Below are 27,779 nucleotides of genomic sequence, written 5' to 3'. Positions count from 1 at the left end.
TGTTCACGTTTTGCTCATCGTCTTGAATTTCCATCTCCCGCATTCCCCGTCTTTTCTCATGATTTATATAGTAGCTCCCGGGTTTGTTGTGGAAACGCACGTGTATTTCGTCGTGAAAATCCCAAGCTCCGAGAAGTTTTGCCTACGCTATAATCCACCTGCCGATTCCATGAAAAAGAGGGGCAAAAGTAAATCCTAGGTATTTACATACACACACCATTTTTACTGGAGAGCAGTTTATCGTGTATTTAAATTTTCAGGATTTTTTTTTCTGGAGAACCTCATACACACCGTTTCCTCGAGATTAAGTTTCATTTACCATCGCTCGCACCACTCGTGTATGGTATATAAGTCGGTTTGAATTCCGAAGCAGTCACTTTCAGATGTAACTTTACGGTATAATATACTATGATGACACTACTACTTTTGATGCGTTGCTTGGGTTTACAATGTGACAGAGTTTTGATAGTTTATCGGGTGCGGAAAAAACAACATTCACATTGGCACAAGAACCCACCCTTTTCAAGTTACGCGAAATGCGATGCAGGTAAGGGATAACCATAGCCTTTCTTTTTCCTTCTTCATTGTGCCTTTCAGTGGCTTCGCTGCGGCCTGAATTTATGATGCCTCTTAACAGGTTCTCCGATAAAGCAATGAGAAGATCGGTTGGGTAGCCTGCTGCCTGGAGGCGCACCACCTGATTTTGACAACTGCATTGCGTCAAATGATGGCACGATTTTACTAGGACATATCGAAAACATAACTTTGCAATGGCGCGCTTGACAAGCTTCGAATGTGCAGAAGCGAAAGGTGCGAGAGGCTTCTGGCACCTTGGCTCGTGTCGCCAGCACACATGCCTATCGCCGAGGCGCATGGTAAGGTGTAGGAAAAGGAAACTTTCTTCAGAGGGCATTTGATGCATCAAGACAAGTGCGTCAAGACAGGTGTAAAAAACTGACGATACTTTCGAGACCGAGGCCTCTGCGTCCTAACTGCACAGGTCATAAAAACTAAACATATTCAACAAATCTGAAAGCACGAGGCGCGCTATCGTCTAGTTGTTTGCTGAGGATCTTGACGTGGTGCGCGAGATAAATATCACTTAAGGTCGGAGCTATGCATGAAGCAATGCACACGCCATTTTTTGGAGGTAAACAGAATCATTCCAGATGGAAAATGTCGAGTTAACGTAAGAATTAAGCAGTTACAAGAAGTTGCCAATGATGATGCCTGTATACTTCTGGAATGCCACCGTACCATACGAATGAATGTATTCTTCTACGCAGGCCAGTAATTTCTTTTGCACAGAATAATAATACGGCGCTGTTACATAAGAATCTCACCCCAACGTGCCCGAGCTTCAACACTGTCCCCCTTTGTACTGGTGCACTTAAAAACCAATATGTGAGACGAAATGTACAGACAACATTGATGCGGTAGACATAACAATGCGAGATAGAGAAACAACTATGAGAAATGAAGACGAGGAAGGGTAAAAGGTAGTTAATCATACACGATTATCTACAGATACGCAAAACACAGGAAATGAACTTTGAAGTATGTCTATACGGGCACAATTCTTATTACATGTTATTTGTAGTCGAGCCCTACGTAGCAGATTCTTTGATTCAACAAGGCCTGGCAAATAATGTGGAATGGAGCCTGGTACACCGTTGCGGCACGAGCAACTGCATATGATCAAGAAGCTTTGGGGAATGTATAATGCCATATAAAAAAGGTCTGATTAATTAAGTATTGAGTCTAGAGGTGCGAGCTGAAGTATAGTCTAGAAGGCTGAACTTTGGTCGCCAGAATGGCAAAAGTGAAGCTTGAAGCTAGAGATCGGTATATTCTGGACGCGTTCAATAAGGTCACAATTAGTTGTGCACGTTCAGAAACAGAACAGATGTGTGGAAATGAGACATACCTTTCCAAGAGGGGCAATATCACGTTGTGTGATTATCTGTGAGAAGAGAAGCTTAGCGGTTTGTCGAAGTACACACCAAAACATTTCATCGGTCATCGGTCTGTGCTAATATCCAATGAACCTATTTGATGCGAACGTGGGTGAATGGTTATGTGCCAATAAGCGTGTGCCGCTCTTAAATGAACGTTTTGTCGCCAACTTGGGTAGCTGCATATGTTGTTCCAAAACTATGTGCCACCAGGTATTTGCCCCTGTGGCTCGCCTTTCTTCTGGCACGGCGCTGGTCAACCACATGGGCTGATGCAAAGATAGGCTTAAAGTGGAAAACCAGGTGGATCCGAAGTAAGGTCTCTCGTAACCGCTGAAATGAAGTCGCGAAGTTTTTAACTGTGCTTGGGAGCCGACGCTTACGGTGACTCGAACTCTAACAAGTCCTGCAATGGGCAACGGGAGAACACAGAAACGAGCAACTCCGCCCACACCGCCTCTGAAACCAATTCTGAACCGTCCGTGAGTGTCATTGGAACTACTGTTAATACCAACCTCTAAAATTTCTGGGTAGCCGCTTCCGCCTTATCGGTTATTCATGCAGAGAACAAGTTGCGCGTAAATTGCAACACATCGGCAGTTCGCAAGTGCGAGTTGCTTCTTGTGCTCCCACCACAGGCAACTACCGAGGTATGTGACATTCTCGCATTGCCTTTGGTCGAAACAAGGTAAACAATAATCAAAGGGGTTCTTCGCCACCTCGTCCAATCTGTACATCGCCGTATCCACCAGCTTCCGCGTACCGATGATCTGGGTGACAGACGTCCAAACTGGTATTTACCTCGCCTTCAACACCTGCTCGGCGACTAGTCAGATTGCCTCAAAACGACAGTACTGCGTGATTGTTCCTGCAGCGCCTTCAGGCCAACGTACGATAGACTCTCGTCTCTACTAAAAAAATATATATATGCGGATTCCACACACTGTGGGAATCGACGTAGGCGAAGCTTTCTCTGCTAATTGCTTTGATTGACGATAATAAGCGGCGCTCTTGACGGCGTATGTTTAATTTCTTCAACATTTAGTCCAACATGCCGCAGTGGCGAGTTAATGCTAAATACCTTGCGCGCGCCATTGCTGTTTGTCTGCGTAGTACACAGAACACACAGGGGGAGGTGTTTGCCTGAGGCGTTTTGTGCGCCGTGCCTAATAACCTCCGAGAACGTTGAGCAAAATCGCTATCTCAAATGTCACATCGCATTCCGGCCGAACTACTAAACATTAATTAAGGTATGGGGCGGTACGTGCCAAAAACACAACCAGATTATGAAGCACGCCGTAGTGGCGGACTCCGGAATACTTTTTACGCCATGGTGTTCTTTAACGTGTCCATAAATCTAAGTGCACGAGCGTTTTCCTTTAATTTTATTTAGCCCCCGTCGAAATGCGTCTACCGTGGTCGGGATCAAATCCATGCTTTCAAGCAATGCCACAGTCGCAACGCTCCAGCGGCTGGCGCAGAAATGTTGGTTTGACGTGTGACCGCCTCCGTAATGTCGCCTAGACCCTACGATGCGTTTTAAGGCGGCCCTTCTTCTGCAAGTCTTGCGTGAGTTGTCAGCTTGAAGAATTTGCCTGATGCTTATTTTTCACATATAGGAAAAGGTTTCGTGCCGTACTTTAAACCTAAACTTATCCCTTTGGCACGAAATTGCTGACGTGTCTATGGTAGTAGCGTTTACTTGCCTTCTCACGTCCCCTTGCCCTTATCCCCTCCCCCCGTTCTTTCGCGACTGCGTCGGTTCTGCCCATTCTCTGACCCTCTCCGCCCTCCTCTTTACAGTTCTATGCACGTCACCTCTGGACTTGCACCTTAGTAGAAAGGTGAGCACTGCAGTTTCTGCAATGCTTGTGAAGGGAATCACAGATAATTACAGCTGTCAAGGGACCAATGTGACGATGCCTAGGGAGCTCCAGAGGGCTCTGTGCACATTCGACGCAGTTCAACGCTCCAAAGTAGTTTCTCGCATCGTCCTTCTTTTCCCCCGCACTCCTATCATGTATGCACACACTCTGAACCACCCCCTACGCCGTGTGCCAGACAGCAGCAGCAGCAGCTGTGGAAAGTCGAAGGAATAGGCAAAGAAAGCTTGCGACGTCGAGATGCTCTTCGTCGGTGACGCGTGACAGCATGGCGTCGACAGTCGTCATTCGGTTCCTGCTGTAAACGAGCCTAAACTACGTGATCTGCATTGTTTCCTGCACCGCCTTAATGTAAGCGAAGGTTATGCGATACTTTGCAACCTATTGTGCGATACTTTGCCACTGGTGTTTGCAGAAGCTTCGATGACGTCGGAAAGCAGTCTGCGTCCTTGGAGAAGACTTTCCAGCTGTTTTAGTTACCTCGTGGGGAGGCTTGGATTTATTTCTAAGAGTGGCTCGGGAACTATGCTCGTCGAGGTGGATGCGCCAGAATCGGAGAGGACAAACGCATTGCTGGTTTCCACATTTTCCTCGAGGCATGCGATCGTCGTGCCCTTCTGAACGATAGGAAGTCCTGGCTGAAGTTGGTCAGCAATCACTTTCGCTTTTCTGCCATGCAGTCCAGCGACCCTCCTTGCGACGCAAATTTCACGATTAAGCAGTGGACGTTGGTTTCTCTCGATGACACCTTCTACGTCTGCGGGTGTTTCGCTGGCTATGTAAATGACAATGCTAGAGCGAGACGGGATGCTGACTTTATCTTTGAGCACACTCAAAGCGTGGTGACTGGAAGAGCTCTACAGTTGTATCGCTTGATCTTCGGACAACGTTATCGACTTCGACATCATGTCGGTGACGCCGTGTTGCTTCGAAGTCCATACTGAGAATAACGTCTCGTGAACACTGTTGGAGGATAATGAAGGTGGCAGGGTAGGCACAGTCATAAGCGGCAATTCTTTCCGTTTAGATTCCAGTTGGCGTTGTTAGCTGTCCTCCAGCAGTCCGAATTTGAGGGCCGTCCCATGCAGTCTTTACTTTCTTCAAATGGGCGGCGATATGTCCCCTCATGACGGAGTAGTGGGCTCTTGTGTCCACTAAGGCGATGACGGCATGGCCGTCCAGAAGCACGTCGCGATCGGTTCTTCGTTGTTTGGCGTTGCAGTTAGGACGCGACATCCGATCAAAGCTACGTCGTGTGGACCTGCGGCAGGAACATCGCGTCCTCAAGCCTTTATTTGCCGGTGTATTTTTTTTTGCTTTCATGCTTTGTCAGAATGACGGCGTCTGCTTTATATGTCGTCGAGATGCCCTTTTCGGCATATTCATCGTGGACGTAGGATCGTCATCAGTTTGACGAACAGCAGCCGCACCTTCATCGGTAGCTGCTTTTAGTTTTGCGAATATGGGCTGACAGGCTAAACGCGGGCTCGGCCAGTGTATGGCCGATGCTCCGACGACAACATAGTGACGGCGAACGGGTTGGTCATCGAGGGCTCCACTGAGGGGCGGCGAGGTAATCAGCGATGTCGCGAGGGCGTTTACCTTGATGTTGGCGCGGAATGTTCGCGGTGAACCCTGGAATCACCATTTTGCGGTATGGGCACAACCGGTAGATGTGGCCCACTTCTACGCATCGATAACAGACTGGATGGTGGTCGGGGACTCGCCAAGAGGTGGTCTTCCTTGGAACGCTGCGCTGAGCGACGGTCGGTCATGCTGGCGTCAGTGAAGGTGGATGATGGAGTTCTGGCACTACGTGGCCCCAGCGCAGGCGTGTAGGGGGTGACCGTCACGGCTGGTGACGGCAGCTTATGTCATCGTCTCTAGCTGAGTCCACGACGAATGCGGCTGCGCCCGAGGAACTCCAAGGGATCGCTGTAGTTCCTCCTTGACCATGTCAGTGATCGAGGACGCCTGAGATTCCGCAGAAGGCAAGATTTTGCGCAGTTCTTCATGCACAATAGCCCTGATGGTCTCTTGGAGATCGTCAGAGCGCACTGCTTAGACGGCACACTACTGCGTGAACACTTCACGGTTATATTGCCTAGCGCACATTTCCACATTTTCTCAATTGTCTTTGCCTCTGTAATGAACTCGGCTAGGGTCTTCCATGGGGATCGGTTAGGTCCGCCGAAGAGTTCTTCCTGGGGGCGGCGGCGTTATGCTTGACGCGCCGCGCCGCTTCAGAAAGCGGATATGTTTCTCCTCAGACATTTCTGGGTCGGCGCGCAAGAAAAGATGGGTCCTCTCTTCCGTTACGACCGCATTGGTCTCACTGGGCAGCTGCACTCATGTTTCATGTAGCGCTTAGGCTCACTCTTTGCACACGACGCTTGTGAATGTCTGGAGGAAGCCGCAGCTAGAAAGGTCCCACATTGTTAAGGCGGTTGCTCGATCCTTCAACCATGTTGTGGCCGCATCTTCCAATGTGAAAAAGGCATGGGGCATCTTGTCGTCGCTGTTGCAGGTGTTCCCTTCCATGTCTCCAGCCAGGTTGCTGGGTACTCAAATGTTGATATGTGGAACGTCGGTGTCTACCTGAGCTGCTGCAGCACGCTCGGTGTTGGTGACAGTGGGGCTACCATTGTAGCTGCTGTCATGGCCGTGCACTTCCACGTCATTGCAGGTCTAAGTCCGTACTGCGGTAGCAGTCATTGCTGCCTACGGCTAGCTTGCTGGTCCTTGGCGACGTTGGCGTTGTCCTCGGCTGTCGGGCTTGGATCGCGGCTTTTCGGGGGAGTTCGGTATAATAACGCACTAACACCTCCACCAGATGTCACGTAGTAGTGATGGTGAAAAAACACAGCAGCAAAACTGTCCATAGCATAAATACTTTTTGGGAGGCGAACCTGTGCCCACAAGAGCAAGTTACGCTCAAAGCGCAACGATTGCGGCGAACATAGGCGATCGCCGAAAATCTCATCTGCCCGTCAAGCGCGTCGGATATTATACATGAGTCATCGAAGTTTCCAGAGTAATCGCTGGTGCCCGCGTGTCCTCTATAAAGTACTACATGAGTCGTGCCGTGCATACAATCAAATTACACAAGCTTCGGTGGCAACAGACACTATGTTGTCCTCCGTGTCAGTACTTGTTGGGTTCTTATGATATGACTAATAAAAATTTGGCCCCTTGTTTAACCCCCTTTCTTCTCGTTTATTACATAAAGAGGGTGTCGAATCCAGCAACATTGGTGCCTTCATAAGTACCCAAGAAAGCGGATGGGAAAGCGGCGCCGCGGTAGCTCAATGGGTAGAGCATCGCACGCGAAATTCGATGGTTGTGGGATCGTTCCCCACGCGCAGCAAGTTTTTTTTTCATCCACTTTCATTTCCATTATTTATGGTTTGTTTATATCATTTATTAGGTACAAGTAACCTACCCTATGGGGTCCTCGGTGTCAGTGTTTGTTAGCTTCTTAAGATATGACTAATAAAGTTCGGGCCCCTCGGTTAACCCTCTTTCTTCTCGTTTATTACATAACGAGGGTCTCGAATCCGGCAATCTTCATGTCTTCAGGTAGCATGTGTGGGTGTATTGACAGGTTGCCTTCACACAAAAAGATCACGTTCTCATTACGCCTGTGGCAGAAAGCATGTTCCAGGTCCGCCACCAAAGTCAGCGAGTGGTGGCGGTGGCTAAGGCTCCCAGAGTTCTACAAGGAAACATAACTACCGAAAAAAGTTAATAAGGAAACGGCACCGCGGGAGCTCAATTGATGGAGCATCGCACGCGAAATGAGAAGGTTGGGGAATCGTTCCCTACCTGCGACAAGTCACTTATTTCATCCACTTTCATTTCCACTTATTTATGGTTTCTTTAATTTATTAAGCACCAGTAATTTCCCCTATGTTGTCCTCGGCCTCAGTGTTTGTTGGCTTATGATATGATTAATAAAAATCGGGCATCTTGTTTAACCCCCTTTCTTCTCGTTAATTATGCCCCTATGTTACAGTTCTTGCTTACGTGCATTTGTCGGTACTCCCAGTAGTCTGAAGAAGTTCCCATGCCTGACGTTACAGCGGACACATTTACCCATCGTTTCCTCTCTACATATACCATCAGTTAATGTGAGCCATCGATGGTGGCTGCTGACGGCGGGTTACAGTTTGAATCCGTCCATTTCATAGCCGCAACGTCTCTTCTGTGCTGCGCACTCGAATAACTGCTTATCACCTGGCATCCAATGGTGCCGTCAAGAAACTGCACCGGCAATTGAAAGGAGAGCTTGCCGCTCAGTCCCACGCTGATGATTGCGTTTCCCATCTACCAATCGTGTCGCTTGGCTTTCAATCTATCCTGCTACCAGAACTCCGCTGAAGCTCTCCTCCTTAATAGTCGAGACGATTTCCGACTACACCCTACACTTGCCTGGTGATCTCTTCGCCGCCCCTCCGATGCCACCTGTTCCTGATGCACCTTGTCTCGTTCAGCGTGTGCGCACTGCCTTCATGCCTTTTGACACACCGTATCGTCCTCTTCGACCTCGCTACGACGGCCCCTTCCCTGTCATCGAACGTTCACGAGACACGTTACTATACTGAACAATGGGCGTCAGGGCACAGTTTCTCTCGAGAGGATCAATCTTTCATCGCAAACATGCCCACCTAGATTAATTTCTATTTGACCACGGCCACGTCGTCTGCAAGCGGGGCGGGGCGCACACCTGTGGCCCATCGTTCTTCTAGCGTGGCCCTCGTCAACCACGTGAGCTGGTGAAAAGATAGGCAAGAATAGGAAGAGGAATGTACGGCGGGTGTATCGGTGGTTAGGCATCTCACAACACCTTAAATGAAGTGAAATTTTAAACTGACCTCACATCATAAATTTATCCGATGCTGAGCGGAATCAAAGCCATGTCACAAGGGTTCCTCTAACACAGCACCGCGACGTTTGAGCAGGCTGCGCCGCAAATGCACTGGGTAAGTGCCGTGTTTCAATGAACGTTTTTCAGGCCTACGCTTTTGCGACCTTCGCCTTGAATGCCCTGGGTCCGTGCCGCTCTTCAATGGACCCTCGTCACTTGTGTCACTGTTTATGTGAGACTGTCTGCGCGGCAATTGAAGAAACGTTTCTTAGCGTTCGCAGGCACAGGCGCGCCACGCCTCTCCTCTGGGAGGTCAGGCGCGGACTTCTCGGCAGTGCCACTAGACAGCGCAGCTTCTCCAGAAAAAAGCTCAAGAAAGGAGCCCCGTTGCAGCATGATGCGCTCCTCTGCATTAGCACGCACCAGTGTGCCTTGCATTTCGGAGGCCACAGTGGGCTTCGCGGCGGCGGCGCAAGATGGCCCCGCGCCTTTTTAGGCAAGCGTAGGAAGTGGAGTTCCGTTACTCTATACGCCTTATACATATCTCGCTTTGACGGTGACAATGCATTGTGTCGCATTATTGATTCAAGCATAATGCATTAGCATAGTCAGCGCGAGATGACTTCAGCCACTATTTCTCTTTTCATTCATCTTTAGGCTGCCATGTCCTTTCCCTGTGCATTATGGCCGCCGCGCGCTTTCGAGAATCTAATTTACCATTACAATTAGGCAGAGAGCAATATCAGAATGATCTGGCAGAGATAACCTACCAACTGTCTGCTTATTCAGGCAATTCTACTTGTTGCTTAGGAAAATCCACTTCCTCAACGTTGCAATCACTTGCCAGGATTTATTTACAATAATATGCCTAAAAACTTCGCCCGAAACTGTATTTCTTATTTCTATTTGCAGGAACGGTGCTCCAGGTATGCAACACAAGTAAGTGATCAATACATTGTGCATGGGTAAATTTATCGTAGTTTTAATTCAACAAAATAATACCAGAGGCATAAGACAACCACGATAATATCCGTCGTTCAATGAAAAACAGCATAATGTTCAAAATCTATATTTAAATACTTAACGCATGCTTTGCAGAACAATTGGACCCCTTTTTATTCTGAGAAACCGGGTGTGGCATGTCACATGCTGTGATTTTTTTTTTTGCTCACACTTTTTCATTTGTATGTTGCTGTTCTTTTCTACTACATACCAATTTATAACTCCCATTGCGCTGGTAGCTTACACATGACTATGATGCTTTCTTGATTACGATATATAAAATAGTTGTTCTTGGTTCCTTGGCTCCCAAATCAGTGGAGTTGACGTGTTTTGCTCCAAGCAAATATAAATTATGATTGTGAGTATTGTGATTGTCCGTAACCTCAGGTAGCCCCCAGCCCTTGCACAAGGCACCTCCTGATTAGATCATAAGTATAGCTCGCAGTGTTTCTAAACCTATAGGCATAAGCAAAATGTTCGTCTCACTTTGCCAGCAGTACATTATTCAAATAGGTACTTCACTCTCATAGAACTGTTCACGTGAACTAGGATGTTTCCCATGTTTAATATTTCGATTTACTCTCCAATTTCGCTTAGCTATTTCAACCGTAAACCTGGGTATAGATAGTGATAAACATCGGAAGTACGTGTATCTTTTCTGATGCAAGTGAGCACTGTTAACGAACTTTTGCAATACATACAACACTTAATATTGTCGAAATGCGTGGTTATTAAACGGTCGTCAGTAATCCACGATAAGAAATTACCCTGGCTTTCATACAGCTTAATTTTTCCTTTATTACTGCTGAAACCAGCCTATTCCATCTTAGTCGCATATCGTCAGGCAGCCTTCTTCCAATGACATCACATTGTCTCCACGCTACATGTTACTTTTAATAACCGTTCTTGCATAGTTTTACATTTCTAACATAGTGTATTGTTTCTTGCCTTGTAATGAATAAGTGACAAACTTGCCTTTTATCTGCGTTCACAATTGCTCCTTCTCGCCCACTACAACGCGTTACCCTGAGTTCGTTTGTTTCAGGAAAATAATTTTAAAGCTGACGCCAAATATTACTGATGGATTACAGCCACATATATATGTTGAGGAAGAAAGAAGCGATAGCGAGGGTTCTAAACAATCAGGTATGCAGAATTCATTGACGTTTTTACGAAATGTAAACCGCAATAATAAGGTTGTTCCTGTTGTATCCTGTTCTTTGTGGTTAATCATGAAAAGGTATCCAGCTAAAAACATGATGTTTTAGCATTCTGTAACAGAGGTCGCAAATCATTGTCCTAAATTGCAGTGTTTTAATCCCATCTAGCAAGAGAAATTCCCAGAACTTATCAATGTGTCCAGTGACAACGCGAGGTTGAAGAACAGTAAAACCACCGTATGCCCTACTATCTAGTAATACAACTTCAAAGTTAAAGAAAAACGTGAGAAACTGGTATCTTCAGCACACTTTGGACAAACGGCCCCAAAGAAGTTGCAGTTGCGCCTGAAAGGCAAAACATTATTAGCTATCGCCAATGTATTAGACAAATACACGAAGTTCACATTTTTATCAGGCGTGTAAATCTCAGCAAGCATGCGCTTAATGACTAAACAAGCATTCTTTCAATCACACACCCAGAGCTCTCGCTCCATGACTACGAGCACTGGCTGTCACGAAACTGGCGTAATCGGGAGCGCCGGCAACGACCGGCGAAAGCTTTCAGTTGCCACTTGCGTTTCCACATCTTAAAAACTTCAAATACGCGTGGCCTCCAACCCTAGGTGGGCGGCAAGGCAGAGAAAGTCAAGCCATACAGCACCTGAGCCGGCACTGTGCGCTGATACCCACCACACATCAGCTCCACGATAAGACACGGTTGACCTGATAAGCGCTGAGTTGCGCATACAGCTACGTACAGTCACGGCCGGGATGGTAAAGAATATTCTCCGTTAGCGCATGCTCAATCACCTGATCTCCAATATTTGGCGCGCGGTAATAAGACACAAATCAAACCAACATCTTGCTCGTCTCACCCCCGAAAGTTTGCCCTCGCAGCCGCAGCATACGGTGCGCAAGCCACTGATACTTTTCGCACTTTGACTTAGAACGTCACGTGTACTCTTACGGCAACGACAAAAGGTCACCTGGAGGTGTCATCGTAATTGCCATCGCAATAAAAATGAACAGATAAGACAACCCATGGGCAAGCTAGGCTTACATAACAATTATTAGCCTATTTCACCAACCAATTTAGCAACACTTACCAGATTTTTTTGTGTGTGATAGCTATAATACAACGCCTCTGGCGCATTCACTGCCTCCGGAAGACCGGAGTTGTTTCGCAGCAGGAACAACCTAAGCAAGCGGACGCAACGACACGCTCCACTCAATCAGTTCGACGGTGATGTCCGGGCAGAGTCGTGCCTTTCTTTGTTGGCGTGGGCGTTACGTGCATTCACAGTAACGTTTCAGCTGAGCTGCTGTACATATACAAATGCCTGCGCGAAATAACCGTAAAGTTCGAGTTGGCTTTATTTAAGATTAAAAGTAGTATAAGCCTACGCTCCAACCAGCCGTAATTTAAGAGTTTGATGATTATGTTGAATTAAAAATGAGACAGATACAAACTCGGTATGCTGTAGTAATGGCCGACTTCAGCGCAATAGCCGAGAAAAAGTACGCCAGGTATCAAGCAATTGGAACTACGTCATTGATTCTAGGAATCGTATAGTAGAGATGTTGGCAGAATTTCCCTAAAAAATATGCTCCTTATAATGAATGCTTTCTTCATTAAGCGCAGCAATATGAAGCGGACCTGTAAAGGCCCTAACAGAATAAAAAAATGAAGTAGATTTCATATTCTCTGCCGATCGCTGCATAGCGCAAGATGTATATGTGTTAGGTGTGGTAAAGGCATTTATCATATGTTAGTGGTTAGTGAGCTAAATTATTCATCCTAATTTGAGGAGAGAAAGAGCAAAATTACTCAAGAACAAACAGGCGAAGCAAGACGTTGTAAGCCCCGCAGGGGCATCTGCGTGAACAGGCGTTTGGTCTAGAAGCGTATGGTGAGGGGCTAGTTGGTATGACATTGTGAGAACAAAGAAAAACTGCGCGAAAAAAGAACAAGACAGAGAAAGAACCACACGACACAGGCCTGTGTCGCCTGTGTCGTGTGGTTCTTTCTCTGTCTTGTTCTTTTTTCGCGCAGTTTTTCTTTGTTCATACAAAATCGTTTGGTGTTTTGCGACATCCCGTACCCGAGCCCATGGTGGTTGGCCGCTTCCGCGTCTAACTGTACGTGGCTTAGCCACGTTCGAGGAGGGGAAGGGGATTCTGGGTGCTGAGCCGATTCCGGGAGCTTGAACCTTTACGGCCTCCCAGCGGAGGCAACACACTTTTTTGGGCTCCTCTCCACGTACACGGCACATCCGGACTGACCCACACGGGAGAAATCGGTAGTTGCCTTTTTCCATTCTACTCTCTAAACTTCGTTTTTCTATTATTTTCCATCTTTCCTGCCTTTTCCTGGTTTCCTTTTACTTCCAATTTTTCCAGGCAGCAAGGGTTTAATCTTTTGTCGAACGGCCAACATTGGCTACGGCAGATTTGGTTAAACTACTGTCGTACAGCTGGCGCATGGAGGACCTACCTTTTCACGGTCCTAGCAGCGTCTCCTCACTGGGCTCCGTGGTGGGCGGCTGGCGGCGCTGCCCAAAATTCTACATATATCTACGGCAAATTATTTTCCCCCACTTCCTCATCGCCCTCATAAACTAGGGCGTGCCAATGAAATGTTCCAGTTTTTTGGATGGCCAAAAGAAAGTTTCCGAGGAAACCCAAAAGACAGCGAGAGTGATGGCACCATTCGTAGTTGCAAAACCACAATTTTTTTTCGGCACAAGCTACAAAGCGTCGAGATAACGAGCGTTGAAATCTTTCTGGAGCTACTCTAAAAAAGCGTTATGAAAATCTACCTAAGCTTGAGTCATTCGGAGACATCCTGGAGCCAGTGACCCCACACCGTACCATAAACACAATTCGAGGCGTCGTTTCCGAGGATCGTTTAATGGAGTTGACTAAAGCTCAACTTCTGAAGGGTGTAATCACCAAGCTCGGGCCCCGGAGCCCCCCCCTCCTCCGTAGTCGGCGCCTATGCACTCTAAAAACAGTTGCACCCTTTGGTGTGTATATTTGTCACACAACAATAATCGTCATCTATCTTGTCCGCATTTCCTTTTTTTAACGTGGCGAGCCCGGTACTTTCAAGCAACGAAAGGCATGCGCGTTATCAGCATGGCATAGCATTCCCTACAGGAAAGTAACGAGCGCAGCGTTTTAAAGTAAGCAAATGCGGGCAAGACAGATGACGATTATCCTTGTGTGGGAAATATACACTCCAAAGGGTGCAATCTTTTATTAGAGAGTGGTCGAGATCGCTCCAAACAAGCAAAAGCAAGCATAAGAGGGCCCTACGCGGCCCTGTAAGTTTACTTGTTCTGCTTACACGAGGCACACAGCACAAACATTCTCTTCCACAGATACTACAGTGGAAAGTCAGAGGGCTTGTTCGTAATTTTAACGGCATCACAGAAGTTACACGTCAAATTAATCCGAAGAGGCTGTGTTTCAAAAAACACACTTGAAGCCAACAGGATCGATCTTACGCAAGCAACATGCCATTTTTCCTAAGGGCCATGACAACGCTTCTGCCTCGTCCAGAGATGGAGCTATAGCGGCAAATAAGCATGTTCCTTGCCAAGAGTTTGCCCTTCAGATGTCTCTCGAGACTGTATATGTGCGAACAATTTTATTTAACAAGCTGATGACCATTTCCTCCATGTATATGCCGCTTAACTATAGCCTCAGTAAACGACAAGAAAGGGGGATAACCGAGAGCCCCGAATGTTATTATTCATATCATGAGAAGACAACAAACACCCCAAAGACAACATAGGAGAAATTACTCGTATTGACTAATTGAATTAAAGAAATGATAAATTAATGGCAATGAAAGTGGATGAAAAAACTATTGCTGCAGGTGCGGAACGATCCCACGTCTTCGCATTACGCGTGCGATGCTCTTACCAATTCAGCTACCAATTGGCGCCATTTCCCCAACCACTGTCTTAGGTATTTATGTGCTGCTGCTAGAACTAGTCTTGGGAGTGTTAGCCAGCGCCTCACAAGTCTTGGCGGCGGATGTCGAACATCGTTTCTGCCGCAGGCGTCACGAGTACGTGATATTTCTGAGTGAAAGCAACTGGTAAATAAACCCGCACATGGTACCTGAAGGAATCAATTTTGGCGAATTCGAGACTCTCGCTATGTAAGAACAAGAAGAAACGGGGTTATCCGAGGGGCCCGATCTTTAATAATCATATCATGAGCAGCCAAAACACAAGGACTCCAAGGACAATATACGGGAAATTACTTGTACTTACTAATTGAATTAAAGAAATGATAAAAAATGGCAATGAAAGTGGATGAAAAAGAACTTCCCGCAGGTGGCGAACAATCCCACGTCTCCGCATTGCGAAAAAATCGGGCCCCTCGGTTAACTCTCTTTCTTCTCGTTCGTGCATGACGGGGGTCTCGAATCCGGCAACATTGATGCCTTCAGGTAACATATGTGCGTATATTGACCAGTCGTCTTCACCGAGAAGCTCACGTACTCGTGACGCCTGTGGCACAGAGGATGTTGCACATCCGCGATCAATGTTGTGAGTGTTGGCTCTGGCTAACACCCACAAGGTTACTTCTAGTAGTAACACATTAATACCCAAGAAAGTCAACGGGAAGATGGCACGGCGGTAGGCAACTTGGTTAGAGCATAGCACGCGCAATGAGAAGATGTGGAATCGTTCTCCACATGCGGCAAGTTGTTTTTCATCCACTTTCATTGCGAATAATTTATAATTTCTTTAATTCAAATAATAAGCACGAGTAACTTCCCCTTTGTCGCGCTCGGTGTCTTCCTTTGTTGGCACCTGAGTAAAAGAAAATTTTACAGCCTCATTCATTCATTCACAAAACTTTATTAGAGTCCTGAAGCCCGGTCTTTTCAGACCGAGGCGGCCGCGTGCACGTCGGCACCGCCAGGCCGAGCCTTGTGGCGTCGTCGTGGACCCTCTGGGCAGCCCGTAGTTGATCTTCATATGAAAAGCTTGATATCATCTTGTGCTAGTAAAGCCATTTTTCTTCGGGGTCGGCGAGAGTCGCGGGACAGCGCGCCAGCATGTATCTGATGTCAATGATGCCATCGCACACGTTACCTTCTTTCCTAATTTCTCTTTCGGGGTGAACTTTATTTATGAAATACGGACTGAGGTATGTCCCGGTTTGCAGTAAACGTAACGTGACTGCCTGAGCGCTGTTCAGTTTTACGTGTGGCAGTGGGAATTGCCTACGCCGCAAGTAGCATTATTTAGTGATGTCGTTGTAAGTTAGTAAGTGATCTTTATGCTCCCCGGAATGGTAGTGGGCATCGGTTCGGTTCTGACCGGCATGAAAAGCAAGTCCTCGTGCCAGGTCATTCGTCACCTCGTTGAGGTTGGGCTGAGTCTCGTCCACTTGTCGCATATGTGCAGGAAACGAGCGGATTTCAGTTTTGATAGTTTCGACCTTGTCGATAATTTTAGCCGCAGTCCCAGCGACATAGCCTTTGTCAAAGCTCTTAATTGCTGCTTTGGAATCGCTATAGATGAAATACCATTTACGGTTCCTGATGGCTAGAGCAATCGCGGCTTGCTCCGCTACCGTGGAATCCTTAGTGAAGATGGTGACGGCGTCCTGTACCACGCCCCGGCTGTCGACGACGGCCGCGTAGGCCTCTTTGCCTTTGACCCAGGCAGCGTCTACAAGGACCGCCTGTTGTGCTAGCTGTTCAATTTCTTTCAACAAAGCTTTCGCTCTCACTTTTCTCCTGCTAACATTTGTTCCGGGTGCATATTTCTCGGGAGGGGGTGGTTCTGATCTGTTTCTATGGTTCGGTCTCAATCCTACCTCAGATTCCTTCGGGTTTATCGATCTATTGGGGTCTGTCCCTATCGCTTTGTGTATAAGCCTGCCCGCTCGCGTTTTCGCCAGTCTTTCCTGCTGCGCCATCTGTTGCGCTTCCGCCATCTCTTGTATCGTATTGTGCACGCCTAGGTTCATGAGCTTCACGTTCGAGGTGCTGATGGGTATGCCTAGGGTAGCCTTGACTAACTTTCTGATCTTAGTGTTGAGCTTGCTCACCTCGGCCAGCGACCATTTAAATAGACCTGCCACGTAGGTGAAGTGACAGAGGACGAAGGCGTGCACTAGCCTTAAAGCGCTGTCCTCACCCAGGCCTCTGTGTCTGTTGCTGATTCTCCTTAGTAACCTGATGACTTGGTCCCTCTTGTTTGAAATGTTTTGAACGGCATTGAGGTTTGTACTTCCCACTGCTATGTGGAAGCCTAAAACTCTAATCTTTTCCACCTGCTTGATCGCGGATCTGTCGTGATAGCGTAAAATAATCTTGAGTTCCTCCCCGGGGACGTAGCCCCTGGGTCTTCGACCCCTGCGCCGATGTTTTAGGATCGAAAGCTCCGACTTTGCTGCCGAAAAGCTGAGTCCCATTTCGCCTAGCGTGCTTTCCCGGCGTGTATGCTCTCCTGCAATCTGGTCTCCGTTTTGCCTACGTTACCGTTGGCGCTCCATATGGTTATGCCATCGGCGTATATTGCAAAGTGTATACCTTCTATACTCTCCAGTTTCCTCGCGACTCTGGTCATTGCTAGATTAAATAACATGAGCGAAAGTACGGCCCCTTGCGGGGTGCCCCTGTTTCCCACGTTCATCACCTTCGATTTCAGTTCTCCTAGCGTGAAGCTGGCTTGCCGACCGCCCAGAAACGCCTTGACTACGCTGAATAGCCTCTCGTCCAACCCCAGCTCGGACAGGAGCTTGAGGATGGCCTTGTGCTCTATGCGATCAAAAGCTTTTTCGACGTCTAGTCCCAGAATTGCTCTCGCGTGCACCGGGCTACCGTGTATGAGCTAGCGTTTGATCAGGAGCATGGCGTCCTGAGTCGATAATCCAGGGCGGAAACCGATCACGTTATACGGGAGTATGTCATTTTGCTCGACGTATCTAGTGAGTCTGTTGAGAATAACGTGTTCCATAGCTTTACCTAGGCATGATGTAAGCGAGATTGGACATAGGTTATGCAGATGGAGCGGTTTACCTGGTTTTAGAATCAGGATCAGGAACCGTGTTGCCATCTTCCAACTCGGTGAAATGATCCGTCAAGAAAGTGATCGACTCATCCTCTATATTAATTAAGAGTTTATTGGTAATACCCTCGGGTCCGGCTGTCGATCTACTAGACAGACCATGGAGGGCGCCCCGTACCTCACCCTCAGTGAAATGGCAGTCCATTTCCTCGCACGGTCCTCCCATGTACTTCACGCGTTCGTCGCTATCGCCCCGTTGTTTGAGCGGGAGATATTTGTCCGCGAGCTCTCTCATGACTACCTCCTGAGTCGTGTACTGGCTGACTTGATGTACTAGTTTTGTAATTTCCGTTCACTTGTTTGACTTAGTGTCGCTCTCGTTCAATAGATGTTTGAGGATGTTCCAACTGCCTCCATGTTTGATTCTGCCATCTGCCAAGTGGCAAACTACGTCCCACTGCTGTTTCACGAGCGTTCTCGAATGCTCTTCGATCTGTCTCTTTAGCAACGCTATCTTTTTCCTGAGCTTTCGGTTCAGTCTTTGCGTTTTCCATCTTTGCAGGATGGATTGTTTGGACTCGATCAGATGCGCGAGCCTACTGTCTATGTTTTCTATGTTTTCTTCGGTCTTAATTTCTTTAGTGGCCTCCCTGAGGTCCTCTTCGAGCTCGTTGATCCAGGTCTGGAAGGACTGTCTGCCCGCTTGTATCAGTTCCGATTCTAGTCTCTTCCCTCTAACTTTCCTAAAAAGGTCCCAGTCTGTGCACCGAAAGGTTCTAGTCTCTTCTTTCTGTATACCTATACCGGTGTGTATGATATACTGGTCGCTGCCTAGATCGGCGCTCGAGTTTTCCCAACTAGCTTGTTTCGAGTTGTTGACAAAAGTTAGGTCGCCTGTAGAGTCCCTGCACGTGGGCATGCCACAGCGGGTGGCACGCCCACGTGCCACCCGCTGTGGCACGTGGCCGCCTCGTGCGCATTGACTTCGTACTCCGTTTCCACGATTTTGAAGGACTTGATTCTCACGTACCTTGCCGCATGGTCTGGTTCAGGCGTGCTCACCACCACGATACTTTGTGTGAAGTTTGGGCACACCATGTCTTCACTTGCTTGCTCTGTCGTTAGGTCTGAAACCTCGATCACCGCAGTTCCAATAGCGGTGGCACTTACTTTCCTCAAATTTAGTCCTCCTCGTGGCCTGATTATCATCTTCCGATGCTCCTCGGGCAGTTGGGGCATCCTTGAGGCCTTGACTATACGATTCTTGATTCTTACAGCCTCATCGACCAGCTCCCTGAACCATATGTGATCGCCTGTGAACCTAATGCTCATTATGCTCTTTGGCGATTGAGACTCGCGTTGGGATGCGACAGGTTGACTCATGGAAAATTTTCTTTTGAACTCCTTTTCTTGGGCGTCTTTAATAAGAAGTAACGAACAGGTTACAAACTCCACTGCAATTATTCTTCATCAATGAACCCGTATCTGCCTTAATTTGTCTGATTTAGAGTGGCATGTCATCAAAAATACATTTGGAAGTGATCACTCCTCAGTAACACTGAGCTTATGAAGACAACATGATTCCACTCCGTGCATCCCTTGCTAGACACCACTTTCAGCTGACTGGAAATGTTCTAAAGAATCCACCTATTTATCACCAAATTTTATACCTTATTTTAGTATAGATGTTTTACCGCCTTTATTATTGACATTGCAGAAAAGTTTGTCCTTCAAGCAAAAGGTTGTTTAAGTGGAAGATGAGTTGTGTGGTGGAACGAGGACTGCAGGCAAGTTCGAAAAGGCAAAACAAAGTATGGGGCATTCCTGCGCCGATACGCAACTTCAGAAAAGCTTGTTCAGTTCAAACATTCTAAATCAAAGGGAAGGCACACGCGACAGCAGGCTTGCACAGCAAGCTGGGAGAGCTTTGTTTTGGGAATAAATTCGTATACCTAAGAAACCAAAGGGTGGAATGCACTCAGAAGTCTAAAAGGCAGCAACCGCAACCGCTACCATTGGTGAACAATCAAGAAAGAGGTTGGAAATCCAGGCAGTTGCTCTTGGTAAACAGTTTGATTATGTATCTGGCTCCGTGGACTATTCGCAGGCATTTTTCAACACAAATAAATCAACGAACACAAGATACTGCACCATAAATGCAGAGGAAATGGTCTATATCTTTCTTGCACCAAAAGCTGAAAAACTTCTGTTAATTCATCTAGGACCGGGAAACCTCTAATAATCTTCATTGAATTAAGCCGCACCTTCGAAATCGGTCTTCGGTAACAGAAGTGCGACAAACTGGTGTCATGTTCTGTCGACTGAGAATAGGACACGCCAACGGTACTCATTCTTACCTGGTTACTATTGGTGATCCTTCACTTTGTGGCAGGTATGGTGAGAGGCTGGCCGTTCTCCACGTCTTGCTGGAGTGCCGGGAAGCAGAGGCTGAAGGAAAAAGACATTTTCCTGTAGTTTACCGATGCCACATTCCCCTTCATCCGGTATTGTTTCTTGAAGCAGAACTAATTCTCCCTCATAAATAGGTCCCAAATTTTTACAAGGCAATAATTATCGTTACCCACATTGTTCCTTCATAGCATATGTTATGTGTGATTGTCTACTTTTATTTTGAATATGTTTACACACTTTCCAACGAATATTTTTAGGCCTCTTTGAAGCCGTGTTGCATCCATGTATCGATATTCATTATTCATTTACCAATGGCAGCACATTATTATAGAATTGGCGCTCTTTGGCTACATCTGGTCCTTGCGCCATTAAACTCCAATCAACCTCGCCACCTTTAGGATCCAGTAAGGATAAAAGCTGATGAATTCAGGCTGGTACCTCCAACCAAATAAGCTGCTTTCGAACAGGAAGACGAAGGTAACATCGAGCTAATGAATAAATCCCCAACTAGGCTTATTTCAGCAGCATATATTGATACGACAGGTAAGGCACCGAGTCAACCAGTAACTTTCTCTAGTAACGGACAAAATAGAAAAGCGACAAAGCTTACAAGTAACTAACTCAAGATGTAGGATAGAAATCGCAGAACTGTGAAAGCTAACAAGAAAGTTATAACGTCGGGAATACTGACGAATAGGGCAGGATTACTAAATAGGACAGAGCACGATGCATGCAGCGAAATATAAGCATGGTAATATCATCAGCAAATTCTATGATATAATAATATCAGCCGAATCCTCTACACACTTGTGCATTACCCAGAGCAGCGGCATAACCTTTATTGGAAGTAATCACGAAAAGGGTTCAGATGCCCTTTCTATAACAGCCGATGAAGCTGGAGTGCCCTTGCAACGTATGTCCCGGGGAAAAGTAGCAGGTGAAGATGGAATAATAGACAATTTAATCAAAGATGGAGGAGATATTGCGCTTGGAAAGCTTGCAGCCCTTTATACGCAATGCCTTACGACTGCAACTGTAACATAGAGCTGGAAGAATCTCAAAATTATAATATTCCATAAAAAGGGAGCTGTCAAAGAAATGATAAATTAGAGGCAAATTATCTTGTATAAAATGTTCATCAAAATAATTTCCCTTAAAGTCAGTGCAGCAATTGACTTCAATCCAAGAGAACAGGTTACCTTGAGCAAAAGATATTCTACAATAGATCACGTCCATGTAATCAATCAGGTAATTGAGAAATCTGCGGACTACAGTCGGACTCTCTGTATAGCTATTATGGAATATCAAAAGGCTTTTTATTCAGCAGAGATACTTGCAGTCATGGACGCATTGTGTTCTCAAGGTGTACAGGGGGTATACGTGAATATATTGAGAAATGTCTACAGAGATTCCAGAGCTACCCTGCTACTCCACAAGAAAAGTAAAAAGTTTTCTATCATGAATGAGGTCATGTAGGGAGAGAAAATCTCTCCTGTGGTATTTATTGCATCCATAGAATAACTAATTAAGCAAATAGACTGGAAAGGCTAAGGAGTAAAGGTAAACGCGAATATCTCAACAACCTTTGTTTTGCGGATGAAAGAGTTCTCTTGAGCAGCCCTAGGGATTACACGCAAAAAAAGGAAAAATCTGCAACGTAGCAGCTTTTATGCCCTTCTTCCCTTCTCGTCAGAAACGTGTATATGCATGTCTTGAAGAACAACTGCGACTCAGACAAACGATTTAGGGCCATAACCTAAGAAGTGTCAAGGTTGAGGAATATTATGCAGAAGAAAAAGGCAACGTTAAATAGCCTGGCAAGGAAACAATAACTCATGATTGCCAGTCAGCATCTAGCGTCTGTGCTGGCATACGTTTACCTAGGTCAATTGCCCAAAGGGGGCCATGGTCACAAATTTGCAGAAGAATAAAAATAACGTGGAGTGCATACCGTAGCCATTACGAAATCCGGACTTGGAGCTTACCACTGTCGTCGAAAAGAAAAGCCTTCACTCATTGCATTCTCCAGGTGGTAATATATGGGGCAGCAAATTAGAGGTTAACAAAGATAGAGAGCAATTTAAGTAACGTGGAAAGAGAGTAATGCAAGGAAAAATGTTAGGCGTAATATTGAGACGCAGGAACAGAGTGGTGTGGATCAGAGAGCAAACTGGTATAATCAATATTTCAGTTGACATTAAGAGAAAATGAAACTTAGTTTGGCAGGCCACGTAATGTGCAGAACCGATAACCGGTGGGCCATTAAAGTTACTGAATGCGTGCCAAAGAAACAGAAGCGCATTCGAGGACGTACAAAATTAGTTTTGGCGAAGAAGTTGAGAAATACGCAGACGGAAGTTGTAATCAGCTAGCGCAAGACAGCGGTAGCTGCAGATGACTGGGAGAAGCCTTCGTCCTTCAGAGTACTTAAAAATTGGCTGATCATGTTGATTACGATGACCATTTCTTTTGGTGCTGACTGACGCTTACGGTTTCCCGCCATTCTCATCCTGTGCACCAACGTGTTACACCTGCAACGACACCTGATGCGCTTCTCACGCCAGCGTTGCGATGCACTTCTGTCAAAGGTTGATACAAATGTTGGTGGTAATAGCAGCCTCCGAACCGAAGGGGATAGGGCGACAACAAACCCGCCTCACGTGCATTTGGTTCAACTGCTGACCGGCGACAACAAACCCTCCCTGCGTGCATTTGGTTCGACTGCTGACCGGCGATAAGGTCCACGCCTGATCGACTGTGGACCGGAGGCATGATACGGGAGGCGACGTAAAAACACACGCTCAATTTATTAAAATAAAATCAGGCCAGAGACATTATGAAAAAAGAATACGCGAACTGAAAGGAGATGTTGCAAAGCGTCGCGGAATGCGTGCGGGTTACACACAACACCAACTCTGACGTGACGCGCGACACAAAGCCCACCACGTGGGAATTTCTAACACTCACGAAATAATAAAAAAACTACGTGGCGAAAATGAAAAATGCACGCGACCATAAACGCGGTAAACACTACACAAAGAGAACATACAAAAATGAACACGCGATGAATACGTAAATGAAAGTTGAAACGCGATATTAAAAAACGAGTCCCGCGGAAAGTTCTCAGAGCTGGTTGGAACACGAGGCTTGTCTGTGGCGACCTCGGCGAGATCCCGATCTGAAGAAGCGTCAGGCTGCTCGTGCTTCGCTGCCGAAGATCTTGACGGACTTGCACCGTCTGAGGATCTACTTGCGAAGACTTCGGCCTGGGGTTTTCAGCCTGCCGACCACATATTCAGCTGTCTCTCGGGGCATGACCACGCTGCTCCGTCTTCCAAACCAATCTCCTCAATGGTCGAGGCGCCTGGTCCCTCGTCCCCCTTCAACGACCAATGTGACGAACTGGCCCGGCGAGCTCGGGAACTATAGCAAGCGTGCCTCCCTACCACCGTGTAAGCGGCGCTGCGGCTGCGGCGGCGATGGCGGCCATGTCGAGAGGGGCGCGGGCACGCACTTTGCGACACCACTCCAATGGCAAAAATGTTATTCTAATAACATTAAAAACCAACAATCAGTCGTTCACGTGCAACTTAAGGAGACCGCGCTCACTACGCACTCGAAGGTGACGCGCATAATCACTTCGTCGTATGGGTCACGGTTCGTGAAGTCATCCACTCAAAGCACTTGGTCGCGCTAATCGCCGCCTCGCTCTCAGCCAGTCAGCGCACTCCACAGCACAAGTCCAACGCTAGAAGAGAACAGAAAGTTAGCGATAAAATAATGGTCATGAGGATCCACAGCTTCAAAAGGAATGCGATAAGGTATTGTCCCCTTGGGCCGTGTGACTAGCGCAAGCCACAGCAGAGCTGGTACCCGCAGTCCACACGCAACACGTATCACACACACACAAAAAAAACATAAACAAAACAACAGAGATCGGTGAATTGAAGGGGAGGAAAATCAAACAAACGCACTCAAACACTTAAAAAATTAGCGTTGCACTATCAACAAAGCTAAATTATCAATACAGTGCCGGCTGCCCTTCTCAATACCCGCTTCTCTTCCGTCGTACTCGCTCGGATCGCATTCGGCCATGCCCTGCCCCGAGCACTCCCGACGCATAGGTGGTGAGACACAATAAGCGACCCGCAGCGACATGGCGTATCGCGCCCCTGCTGGCTGCTTTTCACTAGGTGATTGGGGTACACTGAACCCTGCCCGGTCCTCACCCATGCGCAGCTCATCACCAATCAGCAGCTAAGAAGGGCGCAGCTCAGTGGCACCTGCCGCAGATGAGCCGAATATTTCGACCGCGCCCTCCTTCTTGGCGACGAGTGATGCCTGCGACCGCCAAGCTCTGTCGACGCCTCCGCCGTTGCAATCCATTTGTCGTTTTGACTGACGGCTGCTTCCTCACCCTCTGCAATCTTCCGGCAGCCCGTGCCTCGTACCCCCGCGATGTGCGGTAACTCGCCAGCCCCCGTCGCGAGACACTCTTTGCCGCCTCTCTCGGCCTGCGATGGCACAGTTTGCCTGCCCGGTGGCTGACGGTTTCATGGCGAGCCTCTGACCATCGTTACCCACCACACCGCCCGATTCTCGACGCACCACCCTCTCGTTCGCTTCGAAGGCCCCGGCACCCTAAAGACGAGGAAGGATTCGGGCTGGTCACAAACATGAGCAAGGCTCACTCCAGAGGGATGAGGTTTCTCAGCGGCGGCGGTGGAGCCCGACAAGGCCTCTTGAGTTTCGAACACTATCGACACGGTCCTCCTTTGCGCGCAATAGCGCCATTTCCCTCTCCAACTCGAGGACGCTTCGGGAAGACCGTGCTCAACCGCACTCGTCTGCCTCGCATGGTCGCAACTCTCGCGCGTGGTTGCGTTCGCGACGATCCGCCTCTTTGGAGCGCATGTCGCGCAAAAACTCCCGGAGCGCTGGCCCCTCAAGGCCCATCTCCCTCACGACGGCCACGATGTGCTCCAATTCATCGAGCAGTCTATCAGCCATATCTCGGCCTTCTGCGGCTATCGGCGCTACGCGTCTGCTCCAGCCGCTACGCCTCGATGGTTGCGTTCGAAACCTGCTACCTCAGCACAGCAGCCCGTTGCAATTACCATTCGACCACGGACCAACCAGTGACCGAGGTAAACAGCTAATATGTCACTGGGTCACAAAACACATAGAAGCCTCAATGTACCTACACATTTGACACTCTTTCCTGTGCCTAAACCTCACGTCGCCATCCTTGTGACGCAGGCATCTAACAGATACAGGCAACCGGGCTGTGTACTTGTCCTCCACTATTTTTTGGTATCTCAGTATCTCACTTTCATGGTAATGAGATTTCAAAATTTTGGTGGTTCCTTACGTTTTTACTAGCTTTTAGTGGCTTCGCAGCACGGTGCGAAATTCCCGCTGTCGTACACTTCGACAACGCGAATACATTCTGTCGTAGTGCCAAGCAACTGTGCTCGCTTTCTAAAAACAGTGTCTAGTACCACGCAAGCTCTGAGCGAGTACAACAGTACTTAGCAAAATGAGCACTGCGTCGAGGAGGCTGATTGGAACTTGCCATACGGCGAAATAATCACGCATTAAATCGTCCCCTGAAATAACACAGCTCTAGTTACAACGAACTGTTTACCGTTCTTGCTGAAGTCGATGCTACAAGTAACTGTTCTCCGCGTCACCACGTACTTGGAGGACCTGGTCAAATCCGAAGTTCAGACGCTTTCGCAATGATTAGTCGCCAAGCTGCTCGCCACTTTCACAATAGAACGATAACATCTTGCCTTTATTGCCACAGTGACTGATATTTGAAGCTTAGCCCGGCATCGACAAAAGATTCCTTGAAGACTTTGGCAGGGGTGGAAGATGTGATACCTTCTATTCCGTTCATGTGCACTGTTCATCCTAGCAAGCCGATTCCCTCTTCAACTAGACAACCCGGCGATATTGTCCTCGTCGAGCATATAAATCAGCCGCCATTGATATGAAAGATTGTCCGTGTGGGTAAGGCGTTTCTAAGAAGCAATGCTATTCCATGGCCATTCCTCGTACTTCGGTCGAAAGGCTAGTAAACCCTGCGTGCTATTCAGCGAGCTTCTGGAAGTGCAGGCACGCAACGCAGCCGCGAGTGTGTCTGCACTCGCGGCTGCACTCGCAGTTGAAACTGTAGTGAGAAGTTGAAAAGGTGGCGATGCGAGAGCTCGTGCCAGCGTCGCTTTGGTTGCCTTGGCATTTAGGCAGAAACTGCGTCCGACCAATGCCTATGCTCTGTCTCGAACCCGCTGTGGCCAGTGCTGGCCAAGTAATCATAACCATACGTTGACGGCCAATCAGGCCCAGAATACTTGTAGAAGCTGCTCACAGTGATTGTGAAGCACCGCATTAACTCGCTTCAGCTAGCATAACGTTATCATAACGTTGCATACCGTAGTAAACCTAATGTCCTCGGCGACATTTCTATGCTCTTTCTTCAATTCACCTTCAGCCTTACTCTCGGAACCGAACCCACACCCTTGCTTGGTAGCGCCATGTACTATATTCACTGCGCCATAACTTCCCGTTATACATTATGGAACGGAAGCGGCCTTCTCATTTGCTAACAATTTCTTTATTTTTGTTTACTTATAATTTTGCTGTACATAACGAATGTTATGATTGCTAAGCTCACATCCACGTTGCTTTGCATATGCTTCAATGGCAGTAAGTATCCTCGTAGGAGGCAGTTTATATAAATTGCCAAACTTCGAAGCAAGCACGATCATAACGGATATCCCTGAAAAGAGTGCCATCATACGCACGGACACATACCTTACGCAAATAGATATGACGTGGCACCTTTACCCCTTATAGGTGCGGCTGTCGCCACATTCCCTGTTACACTCCCTTCACAAGCGGCTCACCCCATTTCACTTCACACTACACCCTCCGTATGTGAAAATACTGAAAGATATCTATAGCGGCTCCACAGCCACCGTAGTCCTCCATAAAGCAAGCAACAAAATCCCAATAAAGAAAGGCGTCAGGCAGGGAGATACGATATCTCCAATGCTATTCACAGCGTGTTTACAGGAGGTATTCAGAGACCTGGATTGGGAAGAATTGGGGATAAAAGTTAATGGAGAATACCTTAGTAACTTGCGATTCGCTGATGATATTGCCCTGCTTAGTAACTCAGGGGACCAATTGCAATGCATGCTCACTGACCTGGAGAGGCAAAGCAGAAGTGTGGGTCTCAAAATTAATCTGCAGAAAACTAAAGTAATGCTTAACAGTCTCGGAAGAGAACAGCAATTTACCATAGGCAGCGAGGCACTGGAAGTCGGAAGGGAATACATCTACTTAGGGCAGGTAGTAACGGCGGATCCGGATCATGAGACGGAAAAAATCAGAAGAATAAGAATGGGCTGGGGTGCGTTTGGCAGGCATTCTCAGATCATGAACAGCAG

General features: G+C 47.4%; 1 protein-coding gene across 4 annotated transcripts in view; it reads left to right on the top strand.

Moving 5' to 3' along the window:
* LOC142587387 (uncharacterized) overlaps nt 1-27,779 on the top strand; it is a 174,772-nt gene that overhangs the window by 110,135 nt on the left and 36,858 nt on the right. For 2 of the 4 annotated variants that reach the window (XM_075698352.1, XM_075698351.1), the window contains 3 exons: nt 3,759-3,799; nt 9,618-9,644; nt 10,753-10,853. In XM_075698352.1, coding sequence (XP_075554467.1) covers nt 3,759-3,799; nt 9,618-9,644; nt 10,753-10,853 — 169 coding nt within the window. The remainder of the gene's footprint in view (nt 1-3,758; nt 3,800-9,617; nt 9,645-10,752; nt 10,854-27,779) is intronic. The other 2 variants (XR_012829511.1, XM_075698350.1) reach the window with 1 other exon arrangement.

The sequence above is a fragment of the Dermacentor variabilis genome, chromosome 7 (assembly GCF_050947875.1).
Source record: "Dermacentor variabilis isolate Ectoservices chromosome 7, ASM5094787v1, whole genome shotgun sequence".
NCBI lineage: Eukaryota > Metazoa > Arthropoda > Arachnida > Ixodida > Ixodidae > Dermacentor > Dermacentor variabilis.
Note: the sequence above shows the minus strand (reverse complement) of the source record. Positions and strands in the feature narration are given on the sequence as shown.